General features: G+C 31.2%; 2 protein-coding genes across 5 annotated transcripts; both read right to left on the reverse strand.

The window, feature by feature from the left end:
* Window positions 1-14,440: 14,440 nt before the first annotated feature.
* On the reverse strand, window positions 14,441-16,419 carry LOC112283317 (uncharacterized). Of its 4 annotated transcripts, none has more exons than XM_090251799.1 (4): window positions 16,280-16,335; window positions 15,940-16,049; window positions 15,536-15,761; window positions 14,441-14,998 (listed from the first exon to the last, which is right to left on the reverse strand). In XM_090251799.1, the coding sequence occupies exon 4, from the start codon at window positions 14,978-14,980 to the stop codon at window positions 14,561-14,563; it is 420 nt and encodes a 139-aa protein (XP_090107925.1). In that variant the 5' UTR covers window positions 14,981-14,998; window positions 15,536-15,761; window positions 15,940-16,049; window positions 16,280-16,335; the 3' UTR covers window positions 14,441-14,560. The 4 variants fall into 4 exon arrangements, with proteins under 4 accessions (XP_090107925.1, XP_073391507.1, XP_024378061.1 ...); XM_073535406.2 differs by having other exon boundaries at window positions 15,653-15,761; window positions 16,280-16,311; XM_024522293.3 differs by lacking the exon at window positions 15,536-15,761 and having other exon boundaries at window positions 16,280-16,419.
* Window positions 16,420-16,482: 63 nt separating this feature from the next.
* Window positions 16,483-19,932, reverse strand: LOC112282676 (uncharacterized). Its single transcript, XM_024521041.3, has 9 exons — window positions 19,571-19,932; window positions 19,151-19,238; window positions 18,615-18,728; window positions 18,158-18,240; window positions 17,870-17,993; window positions 17,675-17,766; window positions 17,288-17,353; window positions 16,893-16,986; window positions 16,483-16,653 (listed from the first exon to the last, which is right to left on the reverse strand). Exons 1-9 carry the CDS (start codon window positions 19,915-19,917, stop codon window positions 16,537-16,539), a joined length of 1,125 nt encoding a protein of 374 aa, XP_024376809.2. The 5' UTR covers window positions 19,918-19,932; the 3' UTR covers window positions 16,483-16,536.
* Window positions 19,933-20,225: the final 293 nt, after the last annotated feature.

Here is a 20,225-nt window from a genome sequence, read left to right on the forward strand (position 1 = left end):
GGTGCAATCCGCGTCGGATGAGTTGCTGCGGCGATGGAGTTCCCAGCCTTCAATCTTTAAACATTACTGCAATTGGATGGCTCGTGGATCGATCAGGACACAGGTCATCGGAGCATGACATTATGAATTTCATTCCTTTTACCATTGGAAAACTTAGCTGGACTGAGAGGGGCTTGTTGGACGGTGGGGAGACAGGAGAAAGCTGGTTCAGCACTGGCACTTCTGATTGTCGGTTCGGGCCCACTTAATGGGTGAAAGCTGATGATTCAACAGGTTGATGTTTCAGTGTAGATTTTCTGCTCCACCTGCTGCTATTTGACCATCTACGAATGTGCAATTGAACTTGAAAACCCAATTTTTTTACAATCTAGTCAGGGTTGTCTGCAAGGAAATATATTCAGGATGTTCGCACAACAAGCTTGAAGTTGGATGAGTTCTTTCGGCCGTTGACTTGACACGAGGGGCTGGTGGTATTCTAGAAACGAAATCGGCAGCCACTTTGAAGGCTATATTGTGCGGCATGGAGGACCGTTTACCTATTTAACTGTTCTTTTCTCGCTTCGGCACCAACTCGTGGTGGATGGATGGACGCCTCGTCTGCAGTTCCGAGTCCAGTGTCATTGCAGCATTGCGGGCTACTCAACATCTGCCCACATCGCAGATGACGTTACGAAGCAATTTAACCTAACAAACTCATCCACTACGGCTCACAATGATTGTTCAGAAGAATAATATTCAACGTTCTCAAGTGGGAAATTGAAGCGTAGTGGTACACCGCAGCCGACCATGTTTGTTCCCAAACGACAGATTAACAGTAAGTTTGTTAATTTAGCTTGTGTGTTACAAGTTGACAAGGTCGATAAGACTCCGCTCTGGTCCAAAGCATGTCTAATTATTTTCAACGGTGGTGCACACCTTGTTAGACTTACATCGAAACTTTCTGCTTGTCTGAAGCTTCATGATGAGAGCACAGTGCACGTGCGTTTGCTTTTTAAACTGTCCGCCATCTGAGCACCACGTAGTTCTCGACATCCCTTACCGACGTCCACCAACAGTCATTTAAATGCATCCGCCGGGCATACGGGGCGTCACGAAATGATAATCAGAATCCAGCCTAGAAATTTTTGTAGTACAAGCCCGAATTTTATACTGTCTAGAGTCGGTAAGCAGATGTCGGATCGGTAGGGAGTTGTAGGTAGACCTTATGATCTGCCAGGAATGCAATATTGTTATGAGATCTCTGTATGGTAACGACACTTTCCTCGCATTATTTTATAACAATTTTTTTCTTCCAGTCGAACATATCACATTGGATTGTTTTCTCATAAGGATTGACCTCCACACGACAATGTCTACTGCTTTCCAGGTCATGCGATGACGTCGAATCCTTGATATTAGCGGTGCCGATTGATCAGCATTATCGATACTTGCGGTTTCTTTACTTATCCTCGACATATTCTCAATATGCGTATCTCAAAATGCAGATTTGAGGCCCAATGCCACATTCTGTATTCTCAAGTTTGTCACATTCGGTAGAATATCTCTCTTCCTATTACATACAATAAACAGTTGACTTGTTTCAACCGACATCAACTACGTGAATATGTGGCAAAACTATATCGGTAGCATTCGTTTAATTCATACAGTAGATGGGTTTTGATCGTATGACACTTTGTATCATCAGCTTGTGCTTTCTTCAACCAGACTGAACTGTTTCAACTATGGGTTGAAATGTGAATCATATCACAACTTTGTAATGCAGTCTAGAGAGTGAAGTAAATATATGCTAGATCATTTAAAAAATATATAAAATAAAATAACGATTTATAATAAAATAAAATATATATCATTAGATAATAATATATTCTAATGATATAAATTTTTTATTCTATTTCTTTGTTTTTTGTTTTTAAAATTTTGGTAGGTACTTTTAGATTTTTTCTAAAAATCATTCCACCATATACCTAACATTTTTAATATTTGATTTTTAAAAAACTTCTTTAGCATTCTCCAATGATTATTTCTTATTTAAATCCAAAAGTATCATCAAGTTTTATTACTTCTATTATATACTCTAAGGGACAAAATAATATAAAAAATATAGTTATTAAATATTTTTTTAATATTGAAGTTTAATTAAAATTACAACAAAGGCTTTTATAACCTTTAGAAGTCTAAATTTTTATCTTAAACAATATTAATGAGATAATTTAGAATAAGAATATATGAATTGATACTTGGAAAAAAAATCATTTACAATTAATAGAACTTGTTAACTTTATATTCTAAAATAAAAATATTCCTTCTCATATATTTTAGTGAGTTCTTTGCTTTTAAAAAACTAAAAGGTCTGCATTAGATTGCATGTTGTCATAAGGTGGAGCTCACTTCTAGGTAGTTTGGAGTTCTATCCTTGGTAATTTTAGACTTTGTTTTTATTTATTGTTATTTTTAGTTATTTTTAGTTATTTTATTTTATTTTATTTTTTCTTCTTCTTTTCCTTTTGATATTTGGTTTTGCTCTATGTACTTAGTCTTAACTCAATTGATTTTTAAATTTGTTAAAAAATAATTAAGATCATAATTCTATCTTATATTCTTATATTTTTATTTTAAAAGAAAGCAATAATATAAGATTTATCTTTTTATCTTATTTTAAAAGCTTTCATAAAATTAGCAATATGAAATAAAACATCCAATATTTTTGAATGGCAAGCTCTACCCCCTACTACAATATATAATCTAACCTAAACCTTAGAAACTATATATTATTTTCTTAAGTAGATTCTTTATAATTCTAAATTTTAGATGAATCAACTTTGATACCAATTTCTGCCAAAGTCGCAATATAACCAAAAAAAAAAAGAAAAAAGTACCATCACTCTTGTTAGGTAGACCTAACATTTGAACCGTATTGATCCAAAGAAATAGTTTTTTAAAGAGGCCATAAGATCTTTGTTTAAGGTCATGCACTGAATCTGGTTCATACTTATCTAATACGGTAAACATGTTGTGCATATCACGAAGAGATATCACCAAATTTCACGCTTCCAGAGTTTGATATGTTTTGGATTACCAACAATAACTTTTGGTGCTCGGAGGGATTCCGAGATTCTATGGTATCATTCCTCCTCACAACCATTTAACTCGGTTCTTCCGACTGTCTGTGACACTCAAGTTTAGCTTACTGGATCCCAGCGCCTGCTTTGCAATCGTAGAATCTTTCCATTTTAATGACAAAATGGCAAGTCAACTTTTTTTGACATCGCTGGAGAATAAAATACCAAACAAGCAACACATGCCCGATGATAGGGGAGAGTGCCGTATGTGATTGCAGGATCCAGATTTCAATGAGCGACAGACAAGTGGGCTGTGAAGGCAGATATCGATGTTAGATATCGGTGGCTCTGCAAGTGAGGTGGTAGAAACAAATCAATATGAGTTGCATGTGAGCAACCACACGTTCCTTGCGTCCATGTTGACTGACGCGATTCTAAAGAACAAAAGCTACTGTACGTCATTTATTTTGTGCTGTGCGAGTTTGTTTGCATGGTACCGCTTCCTTGATCAGAAAAGCCTGCTGATCCTCGATCGTGTCCATTAATGTGAAATACTCCCAGCATCGTCTGGTTGCATGCACGTCGGATCCAGAGTCAGCAGCAACATTTCGCTGCATTTCCGCTGCGGACAAAGACAAATTCGTGGAATATGTCTGCACTCGCTGAGCCATCTAGTAGAGATCCGAATCGGGTGCTGAGCTCGTAGAAACGTACTTCGTTACCAACCAGGGTCACTACCGAGTTGATTCACAATAATGAGATAGAAACCAAGAGGTGACACAAGCAAGAGATCACTCAGAACTGTTCACAGATAGTCCCTGTCCTGCATGGCAACTCCCTGCACGAAAACATTAGCATACAAGGCAATGTCTGCTGCTTTTCTCTTCGAAACAGGAGAAGTACCAGGTTTCGAGAGTACACTGGAGTTTGCATGTGTTACCGAATCTGTCACTAGCAGCCACTTACATCTTATATATTAAAGTAGTATTGCAAGGGAAACTGCCTGTTTCCATAATCGAATCATATGTTGATGTCATGAAATAAATTCTACAGTAGAAATTATGTTGTGTTTCTTTCTAAATGTCACAAGTCCCTAGACTTAGAATTGGGAGGATGATTGTATTTTTAATTTTTTTAATTCTATGTTTATCAAAACAAAGAATTTGTACTGGTCTGTTAACTTCATTTGGTAACCTTTCACCAAAGAATGTCAATACTCTTTGGTAGTTCAAAGGTAAGAGTAGTCCAAGGAAGATATAATGTTAAAAATTATTTGGGTTAGATTAATAGATGAAGTTGTAGATTTTATTAAAATTTGAGCTTTGTTCCAATTTGGCCTCAAGATATTTAAGAAAAAAAGAATTGTACTTATCACATAATAGAACCACTCTAATATTTCTAGCACTTTTTTATTTTATTTTATTTTATTTTTTAAAATAAAAGGTTTGTTAAGATAAGGATTTTGCCTCCACCTTGCTGCCAAAGCAATAAAAAATATAACCATTTATTCTAAATTTATTCCTATAGATGGTCATGAAATAAACTATACATATATATAAGCTAAATTTAGAAATACTATATTGTAATATAATTATATGGTAAAAATATAAATATTTTTTTCAATTAATATTCTATCATCTTAATTTAATAAAATGTTAAACATTTAAACAAGGTCTTATGAAATTTTCTTAATTTATTTTGCTTATCTTAATATCTATTAGGTTAATTTTAATTAATATTTTTTCTTTTAAGACTAAATTTTAATGTAAAAGGCTCACAAGTAGTATATAAAGATGTTCTAAAGAGACCTTGAGGCCTTAGTCTTATCATCCTACTTACATTCAAGATGCTACAATGCATATGATACTTGTGCACCTTCATTCCTATAAGGGCTATAGTAGTTTTTAATCATTCTATTTATTATTAATTTAGTTAATATTTTATATTTTTGACTTCACCTTGGTGTTTAAAAGTGTTAGATTGGCCTTGGAATCTCATAAAGCCTTTTCATGATGGCCTCCCAAAGTGGTAAAAATTATTTTTATTAAAGTCTTAAAAATTACTTTAATAATTTCTAACTAATTCTATATAAAATTTAATAATTCTCATAATAATTTTGTAATAATGAAATAAAATCAAAGCTACTTCTTTTTTTCTACCTTTGTGATTTTATATGGTAAAAAATTAATTTAAATCAATTAATACCTTTAATTTTTACATAAATAACTAAAAAGTTATATTGTTCTTTTTCACGGTTCTGCTATCTACTAATATTTATAGGTTTTTTAGAAGTAATACATGTAGATAGGAGGCTAATATAGACATTGGTTTCAATAATGAAACATTAATACTCAACAGTAAATAAAAATATTAAATCAACTAAGATAATTTTTCCAAGACTTACTAAGAATCTATTGTTATAATTTTTTTTTCTAATAAGACTTTTTAAATTTTTGAACCCTTTTACATTATAATAAATACTTAAATAATAATATAAACTCTCTAATCCTAATATTTTTTTTCTTAAAATAACTTAAAACTATAATCTTAATAATTTCACCAATTAAGATCTATTGATAGAACTCATAGGAATTACATAAATAATTTTTATGATTCACTCTAAGATTAAAAAAAAAAAGTAAAAAATAGTGTTAAAAAAATCTTAGGATTGGTTGGATTGATATCCAAGAAATAATGATTTGTGAATTATGGTTGAAATCAGATTCCGATCAATAAAACAATTGCATATGATAAGGTACAAGAGCATTTGCAGATTGACATAGAGAGTTTGCAATCTAACTTCAAGTTAGTTCCAAAAGAAAAGAACATATTTCTTTTAGTTTTGAAATAACTTTGAAATAACTATTCAAAAATAAGATTTGTATTGGTAATTAGAATTTTATGTAATAAATTTAGTACAAATCCTTTTAGCTGATTAGTGCATTTTGAGCAACATCTATAGTTGTAATTTCTTAAATGTATGATTAATTGTGTATAATAGATATACATAAAAAAATCATGTCATTGTGAAAGTAAAAATAAATAATATCTAATCATAATTATAAGGAGAATTATTTTTTTTAGGACATATTAAAATTGATTAGGATCATTACAATATCTAAAGATTTATATGTTAGAATGAGATAAAACCTAGAAGGCAATTAAAAGTCTTAATAACTGAGTTTCAAACTAATTTTGAGCCAAATATAACAATTGTAATAGAAGAAATTGCTATTAGAATTTCTTCATCAACTTTCAAGTTAGGAGGTGAAGAACATATGTGTAGTATTTTGGATATTTTATACAATTTATAAGTTGGATTGGGCTAAATTTTTGTAAGCTTATAAAAAGATTTTAGTGGTATTAGTGTGCATAAATTTATACCATTTAAAATGTAAAATTAAGAGCTATGCCTTCATGGAGTTTGCATACTAATGATAAGATTTATAAAAATAATTAAAATTACAAAAGAATAATAGTTACAAAGAAATTTGAATTTGTACATACTTGTGGATATTAAGAATAGTGTTTTTAAGCTTTTTAAATTGACACTAAAACAACTTGAGTTGAAATTGGATGACATTGATCTTAGTCAATTAAAATCTATTTGAGTTTCTTGAATAATTAAATACCTAAATTCTACTTTCTATAATTTAGTGCTTGGTGCATTCTCAAATAAGAGAATATGTGATACAATAGTGATTTGTGTATTAAATTTATTTTTGACAAAAGATGATGTCTTTTTTGCTTTGCAAGTTAAAATCGTAATTTAATTATTTAAAAATTTTATCTTTTCATATAAATTATGCATTACTTCAAATTACATGAAATAAAAATTTTATTTAAAAAAATTAAATTTAAAATTATAACTTTAAATAATAATTAACTATTAAATTTTATATTTTTAGAAAAATAAAAATAAAGATATATAATTTTATTTAATATACTAGATATAGCTAAACTTAAAATCTAAAAAATAAGAATTATAAATTTGGTACAAATGATCTACTTAGAATCCATAATAAATGATTTAAATATAATTAATCAAATTTCTATATAATTTTACTTATGAAAGGTTTAATTTTTTATCTATCAATGTTTTATACTTACTTTCATTTCTAAAATTCATGACCTTATCTAATGATAATTCTTCAATAAAAAAAATAACTGCAGCATGTCATTTATATATTTGGACAAATATATTTTTCCATTATTTATTTAGTGGGTTCTTTTTTCTTTTAGGATATCTTCTTTTCCTTACTTCCTTAGAACATCCTTAGGATGTATATTTTAATCTTTCAGGAATATAAAAATTTTATAGTTATTTATACCTTATTTTCTACTTTAAAAAAAAGAATCATTTTTATCTAAAGAAATATTTTAAAAAGATATATTTAAAATTTTACTATTATCTTTACTTGAATAAATCTTTGAGTATTTACAATTATTTTTATTCCAAAACTTAATATCAAGAAATTTAATGTTCTTCTTGGATTATAAACTCATAAATACATATGCCATGGTTTTCTCATAACATCCAAAGAATATGCACAAGGTGCATTTGCATCAATTTTGGTTTTCATATAATCTGATTATTTTATATATAAAATATATCAAAATATTTTTTTCTGTAAAATATAATTTTCTCTTAGATATGTTTCACACACACACACATATATATATATATATATATATATATATATATAAAGTATTTTCTTCCATTTTTTTTACTTATAGTCTATGTATTAAATATGTAATTTTTTCTTTGAAATCTATATAATGGTGTAATTAGTATGTTCAATAGCTACATTTTCTTGTAGAATATATAATATTGAGATTTTTCTTTCACTATATTTATTTATTTAAAAAAATATCTTAGATATAAGCTCACTTCTATTTTTTATGTACAATACTTTAATTTTGTAATTCAATTCCTCTTTTACAACAGCCTTAAAGTCTTAAAGTTTTGTAAAATATTCAATTTTTTAATTAATTAGATAAATTACAATTCTCTTCAAAATTATTAATTTATGTAAATAAAATTCAAGTTGATTTTATAGATGTTGTATTTATAGATTGACAAACATTCAATTACATACTTTCCAATAGTTTGATAATACATATTATTCTACTACTTAAAAAATAAAACATTTAATTATTTTCTTTTAATGCATCTTTTATCAGAAAATCAACTATGTTTATGCATTTTTCTAAGCCACCTACTATAATTTAAAGCATAATAGAAATTAATTATAAATTTTTGTATAAAATATGTGTAGTTTAGAAAATTTATTTGTTATGTTACAAATTCCTCTATAGAGATTGTTAATCTTAGATATTATATTGATTGGATAGTCTATTGGTGAATAAATTTATTTGGTTGATTGCATATATTTCTACAAAAAAAAAAAAAAAAAAAAAAAAAATCTAGTTATTTGTGGTTTTAAGGTTTAATTTCCAATACTTTAAATATAAATAGTTCTAAAATCTAATAGATTGGAAAACTATCTCCAAAGTTGGCTTTGGTGTAAAAAAACACTTCTCAGTCATTTTAGAACAATATCAATTTTTTATATTTTTTGTTAGATATTTTTTTGTAAGTAATAACCTTAAAAAAAATCTCTTTGTATCAAAGTAGAAAATTTGTATTGAAAATCATATTAAGAGAAATTTTAAACCAACTGCTAGTTTAATATAGACTACATTTAATTCAATTTCAGTAAAAAAAAATCGATAATTATTGGCAATTAGCCATCTTATTGTTAGAAATTCTTTACTCTTATTTTTAATATACTCTAATTAAAACTTTAAGATGTCTGGTTCTTAATTAGATCAAGTATCTTTGACTTGGATTCTAGAGTGCAAATTATATTGGTTTGGTTGTTATATACATCAGATATCTCCAACCTAACTATTAAAAGTCTAAACCCTATTGCTCCAATTCTCTCTATCAAGTCAATTCTTTCTAACCATCTTTAGTTAACTAAGCCTTAATGGAGATTCTAAAGGAAAGAAGAGATGAGGAAATAAATGAGGGAAGGAAAAAAGAAGGTGTTTTTTTGCCTTTCATAAAGTGAGAGAATAAGAAAAATTCCTTTATAACACAATATATATTATATTCAGTACATATTTAGAGAACTATTAAATTATTTTGAAAGATTTAACAACTCTAGTATTTAACTTAATAGAACTGCAATTGCATATGTGTTGATTTAATTTTCAACAAAAATAACTTTATTTTGTATTGACTTCTTTATAAGTGTTTTATTTTATATATTTTTGTTCATCATAAAGTTATTTTATATTTTTATAATAAAATAGTAGAGAAAAAAATTAAAAATTAAAAAAAATCTTAATTTAATAAAAAAATTATAAATGCCACAACTTCTACTTTATTCACTTTTTTAGATAATATTGTATATGTTTCAATGTCGTATAATTGTGGCCACCATATCTCTGTTGATTATATGATTTTCTTTTACAAATCATCCATATGCATTGAAATAAATTTTAAATTTTTTATCACAATTTTGTTGATTAAAAAAAAAAAAAAAAAAAAAAACTTTATCTTAGATATATAAAATATGTCTATATATCTAATCTTTGTATTTTTATATGTTATAATAATATCTATAATAATAGATGTCATTTTAATGGCTTCAACCATGTCATATTCTCCCATTAAAATATCTTACTTGAAAAAATATACTTTAAAATTTTAAATGGTTTCATCTATTTATTAGCATCTAAACTTATAATCTATTTAAATGTAACAAGTATTGAGTTCTTTTCACTTGTTATGAAGACATTGTTGTCTCCTCTCAATTTGTATCTTACAAAGTTGATATGAGTTCTATTTATTTTTATATATTTAAAAAAATTAAAACAATATGGCATTCTTTTATAAATTAAATAATTCATTACTATAGAATGTTGATTAGAGGTGCTTTTCTTGCCATGATACGTGCAAAGATCAAAGCTTCTCATTTAGATATTTTTTTTCTTACATTTAATTACTTCATAATTCAAACTTGTTATTAAAGAGTCAAATGTTTAGTCAAATATTTAGTCTTTGATGTATATGAACTTCGCAGCTGTAAAAGATCTATTTCTGTGAATTTGGAAAATTCATCAATAATATCATTATATATAATATTATTTATAAAATCACTAATAGACATTAAAATTATTACAACAGTTTTAAGATGGAAATTTTATCAATCAACAGAATTTAATGTTTACGAAGATCTTTTTGGCATCTACTGAAATTATTTGTGGAAAAATTCTAATGTCATGAAAGTTTTTTAAAGAAATCTGAAATTTAGAATTTATTTTAGTAAATCAAGCATCACTGATTGTCTTTTACTGTTTTCAATTTTTTTTCAAATCTTAAAATTTTTGGACTTCTATAGTTTTTTACATAAATTAAAATGCAAATTAATCAAAAAATAATAATTTGTAAAAGATTATTTCTTTTTGTGTGTGTGTATATATATATATATATATATATATGTAAATCATATTTAAGGACCAGAGCATTTATGTAAGAAAACAAAAGAATATTGAATTTTAAATCTATGCTTTACTACTAAGTTCTATAATAGATAATATTGATAGAGATTTATCTACTTAATACAATTTTTACTTTGATAAATGTCCAACTTAATGGTAATAAGATCAATAACATATATTAGTACTAATATAAAAAAAATTAATTTAATATTTCTTATAATCAATAAGAGTGATTATTTTTTTCTTAAAATAACAATAAGTTTTATCAACATGCATCGATTACTTAAAAAACCATTCAAAATATTTGCAAGTTTTTTGTCCAAAAACCTTTTTCAGTATTATATTTGAGATTTTATTAAATATAATCTCTTATGACGATATTTGATGGTTATATTTGTAAAGTCTTATTATAAATTTTTTTAGTCAAAATAAATTATTTAAGTATGCAAAACAACATTATTTTTGATAAAAAGCCACCAAATTGGTTTTAAATACTTTTTCAAAAGATTTGTTGGATTGGTAGATTTCAAACATAAAGATTTTCAAAAATAAAGAATGTAAAGAATTCAAATTTCAAATATTCAAAATCAAAGATTTAAAATTTAAAGAATATAAATTACATTTGAAAATTTTCAAAAATCTTTATTCTTGACTCAAAAAATTAAAAAATAAAGAATGTAAATTATTTTTTTCTATATTTTAGCTAAATATAGATTTTCAATCAATACATAATAATCAAAGTTATTAGTGATATATTTTTTAAATAAAATTTAATATTAAATTATTACAAAAAATTAGATTTCTTGCTATTAATGTAAATCATTATTTATTTCTATTTTGAAATTAAATCAATAAATTTTTAGTTTTTTATTATTAAAATTTTATATGATTTAATTGATACATCAAGATTATTAATAAAAAAATTAAGATAATTCTAAATTTTATAAAAATATGACTTTAAGGTAGTACATAGGTCTAAGTTAGTAATTATAAATGTTAATGAACTATATCAAAATACAAGTCTAAATAGATTATTTTTGAAGGAAAAAAAATAACTCACTAAGAAATAAAAATAAGATGTATATAGTTGACATATTTTATATTTTTGTAATTTTTAGAATTAATTAGAAATCAAAAATACAATAATCAAGGTAAAATAGAATTTTGAATTACCAACATGTATATGTATGTATATATATATATATATATATATATATATATATATAGTTTTTAAAACTTTATATTATTGAAAAAATTAGTTACATATTATAAAAATCTTTGATACTTTGGAGTAAATAAACCTATATCCTACTACTGAAATAATATTTATAGATTGATTTCAAAGAAAATATGCAACAAACTGTGTTGCAAAATAAAGTATATAATAAAATTCATAATTCATATAAGGTATATATAATTAATGGATCTTAGAAATTAATAGAATTTATACCGATTAAAAAAATATAATTAAAAAGAAATAGTTTAAAATAATTAATAAAAAATTATGGCTTTTTGTGAAAAAAACCAGTGTATTGTTTTATACAATTGAATATTTTGTAAGTTTGATTTCTAAATTGATTTTGAAGTTATTTGAAAGAAGATATTTAAAGGTGAAAGTAATTTTTTTTTTCAATATGCTTACATTAGCTATATGACCATATTAGAGAATCATTTTGGAAAGGAAGAATTGATATAAAAGAAATCTCAATTACATTAAAAATAATCAAATTAAATATAAAAACAATTGTTTCCAAGTTTTTTTTTTAATATTAAAAACACTTTCTTAAATGGTTATTTTTATTTTACAGTATATATATATATATATATATATATATATATGAAATAATTTGTGGTAAGTAGATAAGAACTTGTTATGAAACTTGAATCTTCGTTTAAAAAATAAATTGCCTTCAAGATTAATGTTAAAACAATGATATTATATAAATTTGAATAGTCAAATTATTGAGGTTGTGATAGTATTAGGACTAATCTTTGACCTCAGAATGTGGGTCGCACATGATATGTATATGCACAACATATAATATATCATAACATTATTTATTTACTGTAATCAATCTTACTTAAAGCTCTAAAAGATTTCTAATGAATATTATGTTACATTAGTAGATGCTACTAAAACTTATCCTATTGCTATTCTTGTAGAAAATAAATAGATAGATATATTAGTGCAAGACTATTCTACAATAAAATTAAATAAAATTAAATAAGAATAACTGTGATAAAAATTCCAAGTCATGTCCAAGATAATTTTCAAAATACGATAATTTTTTTAAGACTACAACATTCTATATAATTATATTGATTCATTTTTTGTTGCATTGATGTTCTTTCTTATTTAATAATTTGCATGCAACATCAAAATATAACAATGCCGTTATTCAATACCTTCAATATTTTTTAAAAATAAAAAACAAAAACGTCTAACAAATAATAACTATATTTAGGTGGATTTTTCCTCATCTTTAATATTTAACTTCAAAATAAAGCTTTATTTTTTTCTATTATCTGCAAATGTGAATATAAATATATATATATATATATATATATATATATAAGAGAAAATCTGAAATTGACATCAATCATATAACAATATGATCCAATTTGGGTCTTGTTAAACCAATGTTGGTAATCAACCATAATTCAGATTCCATACCTCCTATCAAACATAATCATTGTTCATTTTTGCCATTGTGAACTTGTTCAACTAATTGTAGCCATATTATTTTTCTTACTTAAACAACTTTGAATGCTTTTATATTCAAAGCAAAATCAATGTTATTTCGTGTCCTCCATCCCTCACCACAAGATCCAGTGTCACAAATCCGGTGACCATTCGCTGCAGAATCTGCCACTATCGGGTGAGATGCCACTATCGGAGGAGAAGGGGGATAGTGGAGTGAAAGTTTGTTGCGAATTTTATATATATATATATATATATATATATTAAAAAGCAAAAAAAACAAAAAGAAAAGAAGATGGTGCTGCTCTCCACACACTGTGAGGCATCCTGGCTCTACGACATGACTACAAAGTTAACCATGTTCACATAACTGAAGGAAAGATGGAAGAAAGAATGCTTTTCTTTCTGCCTTCTAAAAAAAAGAAGTGTTTTTTATTAAGTGTAAAGCTCAACTTGATTTTTGCTTAGGGATAAGCTCAGGGAGAGGCAAAAAACAAGTTGATCCGTAAGCAAAAATCAAGCTTATCCCTAAGCAAAAAGCTTGTAAGGCCCACATATATGCTCATCATAATGCAGCAATTGAGGGATAGACTTGAGAAAAGAAACCAAGCTGCACGAGGCGAGAGTGAGAAACCGACCTGATTTATAGCGTCTCACAATGATGTTGGCTCTGGTTTCTCTCAAAGCTCACTACCTCAGAATCAACTCTGAAAATCCCAATAAAGCCTGTAGATAAAGAAGTAAACAACACATAATACAATTTGAAGCATGCCATGATCTGCAAGAAACCACATTCTACTCTTGAGTTTGCAGCAAGACAATTTGCCCCGTTTTCGTTCTGTGTTTCTTTGGGAGATCGTCCACAGTTGCCCGGTGGCACAGTGGAGGGATTGAGCACCACTACAGATTAGAGTATATAAGATATGTAGGGTAACAACTAGCACCGGCACAGCCGAATTCCTAACAGCATTCTCCAAACCATGCTTAACTATGTGCTAGTCTACCTGCACATTGGCAGGACAGCAGCATGGAGGTTTGGGGAGCAACAAAGATCTTGACAAGGTTTATGTATCAGCCAATCGCAAAACTGTGCTAAGTTCGAAGTCAGCTTCAGGCCAACATCTACTATTGATTCTAAATAGGACAAAAGTACAAGCTCTGGAGTACGTGTGTGAATTCAACATAATATATCAGATACAAAACTGCTACAACTATCCTTCACAGTTTTGCAGACCTTGAGCAGAACCGGAGGATTCCAAGTAAGAATACGAGAAGGATACCTACTGTCTCAACCAGGACCGACTTTAGGAATGTCATAATGTTCACTTAGGTTAGCTAAATACTGATTGAACTCTTCCACTCTCTGTCGATGGCTTTTTCTGGCGATTTTAGCTAAGCGTCCGGCTTCCGTTCTCGCCCTCTGCTCGTGATATCTCCTTTCTGCCGGCGTCAAGTAGTCATTAACAGCACTTGGCTGTTTCTCTTTTCTCTCGCGATCCTCGTAATTTTGGTTACCTCCGTCAGAGCCAGTATCTGCTTCAGATGAGTTGAGTGCTTGTCGTTCAGCGTCTTCCAGCCCTGTCAGAATCCCATAATGCTGTTGCGTGTGGCTGCTCTTCTTCTTTTTCTTCTTAATTCCTCCGGCCTTCACATCCAGCGCCTTCCCCTTCAGCTTCAGCCTCCCTCCTATCACATTGTCGAACAACATTGGTGCTTCTACCTCCACCTGATTAAAATTGTGCACCAGTGGCTCAGAACGCAATGCGGGCATGATCGAGAACGACTCCATCAACCCATATACAGGCTCTAAACCATCCTCTGGGTTGAGCTACTTGTCAATACAAGACATAAGATACTACCCAAACACCAATCGTATTCAATATCCGGAGCGAAGTGCTATGAACAACCTTCGCACGTAGGACAACAACAATCTAAGCTCGACAACAGATGTATCCAAGACGATAAAACGAAACATGCTCGTGATCAATCACAAAACCTCGGACCACCACCCACAATCAACCAAGCGCCTCCAATGCTCACGGAATAGCAACCCCCGCTAGCTAAATCACTTCTCATTAAGACTAAAACACTGAACGCACACACAAACACAAACACAAACAGACCTCGAATTCTTATCAGAAACACAACGGAAGAATCATGACCACCACCATGCCTTATTCCAAACCGGAAGTGAGCCTGACAGAGCTTTACGGTGGTGAGAAGCGCCAAAGGGTAGAGAAAAGATGGCGAAGTGGGTACGTACTTCAGGAAGTGAGGCAATGGTGCAAAGCAGCGACGAAGACGACGACGATGGATCTAAAACAACGTCAGCAATGCGAATTGAAGTGCGACGAAGAGAGTCTTGGCTGCGAGGGCGTACAATTCTCGCACGATCGTCACGCCCGATTCTAGAATCTTCGTCCCCACTTCAGTTCTAGAAAACTCGTTCATGCGACGTCACGAACGCACTGAAGACTGGGTTGCAGAATCTGGTCGAGGAATAATCAAAGGTTCTATTTTTAGGTACATAGTTGTCGGTCATGAGCCGGTAATGTGTGTGGAAAAATGGGATAGAGGATGGACGAGATAGGTTAATTGAGACAGGGATCTTAATAGATGACAATACTAATTGCATACATGGTTTGCTTCACAAAGGTGTTTCCTTACCTTCACCGACAGCATTCCTTTTCACTTGAATTGAGGTTTTCTGGTTACTTCTAGTTTCCCACAACAAGGTGAAGATGTCAAGCGATCTTTCTTGCGTCCTTGTGTTGTTACTGGTATAATTCATGCCACCAATGAATGTGAATAATACTTACTGTAGGCATTAGAGGATATTGACTTCTATTTTAATGCGAACTGACTGACGAAGATTGACACATATGTTGTGATCGGATGTATTCACGAATAGACTGCTATGTAATGAATGGACAATCAAAGAACTACGTAAATTTAAGTGATGAATGTAATATGTTGAGTGGAAATAAAGTGGAGAGAAACAAATTACCGCTGTCATTAGATGAAGTAAAAGAAAGAACGGAACTTTTTTTGGTAAGACGATAACTGCAAGTTTTGTCGAAGACGTTAGTGGGATCCCATCCTCGGTTGTACTGATAGTTTCCTCGAAGACAATTTGAAGCATGTAGCATGTACTATGAGAGAATCCACCACAAATGCGAGGACATACACAAAACGATCGGAGAAAAGAAGTGTAAATGCAAGCTGTTTTTATGATTGTGATTCACAGAAATGGAATTAAATAGACTACTGACTAATTGAACGCAAAAAACGGTTAAAAGAGGCAAAGATGCCAACAGCATTTGCCAAGGCTGACGGTTCTGGTTCACCATCTTCACCACTTCCTCCCCCTAAAAGCAACATCTGGATCAGCAAACCAACACGCGAATCTCAAGTTACATACAAGTTTCTGGTTTGCGGTAGGTCACGTCCAGCATTACTATCACAGAAGAAAATGGTTTCAAATACCATACAAACCGAAAGGCACGGATATTCAAAATAACAGACATTCTTTCCCATTCGATCTTTCACGTTCAACAGCAGATTATTTAGTGACTGGATCAGCATGAGAAAAGCGTTGTGGTTTTAGTTAGAGTTCGTACATCAATGTCATCCAAGGTTGGTCGACTTGGTTGCTCCTTTGCCAGTATCAGACGACCAGGTTGCTTGCTATCCTCTGTAAATATCTGCCACAGCCTGATGATGAATGATGAGGTATTTAGTACACTAATATGATTAGATTAAATAAAGCAAGGATCTCGAGAAAGACAGCACCTTACTTTTGTGTTCACAAACACAGGGTCAGGACATAGTCAGGATATAAAACACAGAGAGCCATAGGAGCAACAAATACAATTTGCTCATGTGATAGTAGACAAGATAGAATACTAAGGTCCAAGCAGATCTGGGAGATAAGTATGTGAGCAAGAGGAGACAATTTTGTACGGATTCAAGAAGCGATTGAAACCATTTCCTGTTGAGGGAAAGCACAACATACCCTGGATATTGCCTAAAGATGGTTGCTTCTGGTCGTGGTGCAACTGAATATACTGTGGTAAACTTGCTGCATTCCGACAAACAAATGCATTATTTGACAGAGCACAAAAAAAGTCTTCAATTTAAGTGTTTTCCATCTAAGACATTATAGGTTTTTTGCTAAGAATTCAGTCCCAAGAGCGTTTTGAATATTCGAAGCTTTAAACCACTGCTGTATAAACTAAAGATCAGAATATACTATGATAACATTGGATAAAGCAGGCCTTGTAAAAATGACCACAAGCGAACTGCAAAAAGAAAAAAAGGAAAAAAGAAACAGGGTACATATTCTCATTCTTGCCAACAGCCCCACTCCTCATAGCTAGTTGTAAGAAATTATAAAACTCACCTGAGAAGGCGTTCACGCATACGCCTAACATTGAGACCGACTCCAACATCTCCACTAACGAGACGTGGATTCAACATGACCATCGCCCTAGCCTGGCGTACAAAATAGGCAGTAAATTCAGTGGATGCTTTTTTTACAAAATTAGTTAAATTAGATTCACATAAGATCGCTAACATGACGAGCGAGCAAACTTACAGGAGTATCATCATCCCCCGCAAGGGTGCTGTTGATGCGTTCAACATCAGGTAATCCTTGATGATCCGGAGATATCAGTACCACTATTTCATCTTCGTTCGAAACAGGCCTCCTATCATTCAGACTGCAATGTGATGGCATAACAGTATCAGACACTAGTTATTACAGTTGCACGCATCAATAACAAAATACAGACGCAACACATCAGGAAACAAATGTTCTCAAACCAGTGTCCACGGTCCACGGCGCCTCAAAAACTAAGCAACTTGAAGTAGATGAGCTATGAACCTGCCAAAAGAATAGGGTACGTCTTTCCATTGGTACTTCACGAAAGCGGCTACTCCAGCATCTGGGAAAATAGCTTTGACACGCTGTACAGTGACAGTAAGAAAATATGTTACAAATACTCATGATGGCACATCTAGTCCTAGATATAATTGTTCATTTGACGTGCATATAGATGGATACGTAGAATGTTAAACAAAAGGTCTACTAAAAAATCGGCATCGTCTTCAATCCTTGTGAGCCATCCTAAGTACCAGAAAAACAAGGAAACATCATATTGTTAAGTGCCGACGAGAAAGGCCACGCAATGGACAAGGAAAAGGCTATGTTGTTACTTCCTCGCCATATATGCCTCACTTTCCGGGAGTAACTTCATAAGACTCATAAAACAAGCAACAACTCAGGAACACAACTACAAAACGCAACAAAACAGATAGGACTTCAGTTAGAAAACAAAAACCTGCTCTCCCACAGTTTCTTGCAAGGTATCAAGAAACAATCTAGAAAGATCCCAAACTCGTTGTTGAGCACCATCCTCGTCTAGATTCACCAACTCCGGTACGAGCAATTCTGCCTGTCCAATTTATTGTGTCAATATTAACATTATCGTGTTAGCCGATGATGCAATGTAGGAACTCACCATCGTACATCTCATCAAGATACATGCAAATATGTATGTATTTCATGTTTCATGTTTCATTTCTTTCATTGTCCAGCTCAAGCCCAAAACTTCGTTGACTCCGAAATTCAAACGAATGGAAGTGTTCAAAGCAACGTGCATGCTCACGAAAATGCCCTCAAAAAGCTATACCATGATTGCTTGCATAGCCAAACAAATGAACTGAAAACTCAAGAACAGAACCTCAAATTACTCAGCACAAGTCTCGACTATCAAGTCCCAACAGCAACCGAAGTCAGGATTTTAAACAAAAGCTGCATGCAGACACCAATAAGAATGCGGTAAAGATCGGTAACGAGTATTGAGGAAATTCTCACTATCACGCGTGTTCCACCAGAATTGATGTAAAGCCCAGTGGATTCACCGGCATGAATCATGGCAGTCTCTAGATTTTGCGGCAATATCCTGTTCCAAAAGGCTTGTCAAAATCTTCACAATGAAACCATTCTACAGAAATATTTTTCGAAAGATTGACAAACACTACACCAGAAAATTACAAAAACAATGCCCACGCATGAATTTCGCATTCCCGAATGCAAGAACCACAATTCACGCCTTAAGGATTTATTGCAATTGGAGAAGCAGCCCAAAGGAAACTAAACCTCAGAACTCGCTACACCACAAAACATTCAATCAATCAACAGTTACAACAAAGTCTCGTAGCTATACAAATTCCGTAAAGGCATTATTGCCTTGCAGTACTTAACTACAAAAGCCAAAATTCAGTTTGCACATACTGCTCGGCATCATTTTGTTCTGCCTCTGGAGATTCGTTTAACTCTGGAACGATCTCTTCCGCCGCGTCCTGACTAAACTGCTGGAACTTAGCGTAGCGTTTGAAAGAAATGCTCCGAGCCTCCCTCCCACGCCTGAAAGATAGACCCTCGGCACCGAAAACATTGACTAAACTGGCGGAACGCAGAGGAGCTACTGAAAGCGAGGAGCAGAGCACAGAGTTGGCGAGCGCAGTGCGGTGGAGTGCCATGGTTGAAGAGGTGGTGGAGGCCATCGCCGTCGCCATCGCCATGGCCGCTTGAGCTGCGAGCTTGTGCCTGCACTGGAGATCATCTTCAAGTGAAGCCATGGCAGATGGATGTCTTCATACCCGCCCCTTCGAGGCGGATATTTTCAGCCTTCGAAATCCAGGTTCTCAGCCCGGGTAATTAAGCAACCAGATTTGTGGCTCTGACCTCCGAGACTACCCAGGTTCTCTTTATGTGACGGTCATGAGATCCATTAATCACGGTAATAACGCAACACTGTGCTAAACCTTGTTCCCACGTTCAAATTTTTGTTGTGTTTTCAACTTTGGTTATTCAAGGTGTCTGTAAGTCTTATTTACAAAGAAAAAAATATATACAGAAAATTCAAAGATTAGATAAACCACTTAAA

Source organism: Physcomitrium patens, chromosome 1 (assembly GCF_059467195.1).
Source record: "Physcomitrium patens ecotype Gransden chromosome 1, ASM5946719v1, whole genome shotgun sequence".
Lineage (NCBI taxonomy): Eukaryota > Viridiplantae > Streptophyta > Bryopsida > Funariales > Funariaceae > Physcomitrium > Physcomitrium patens.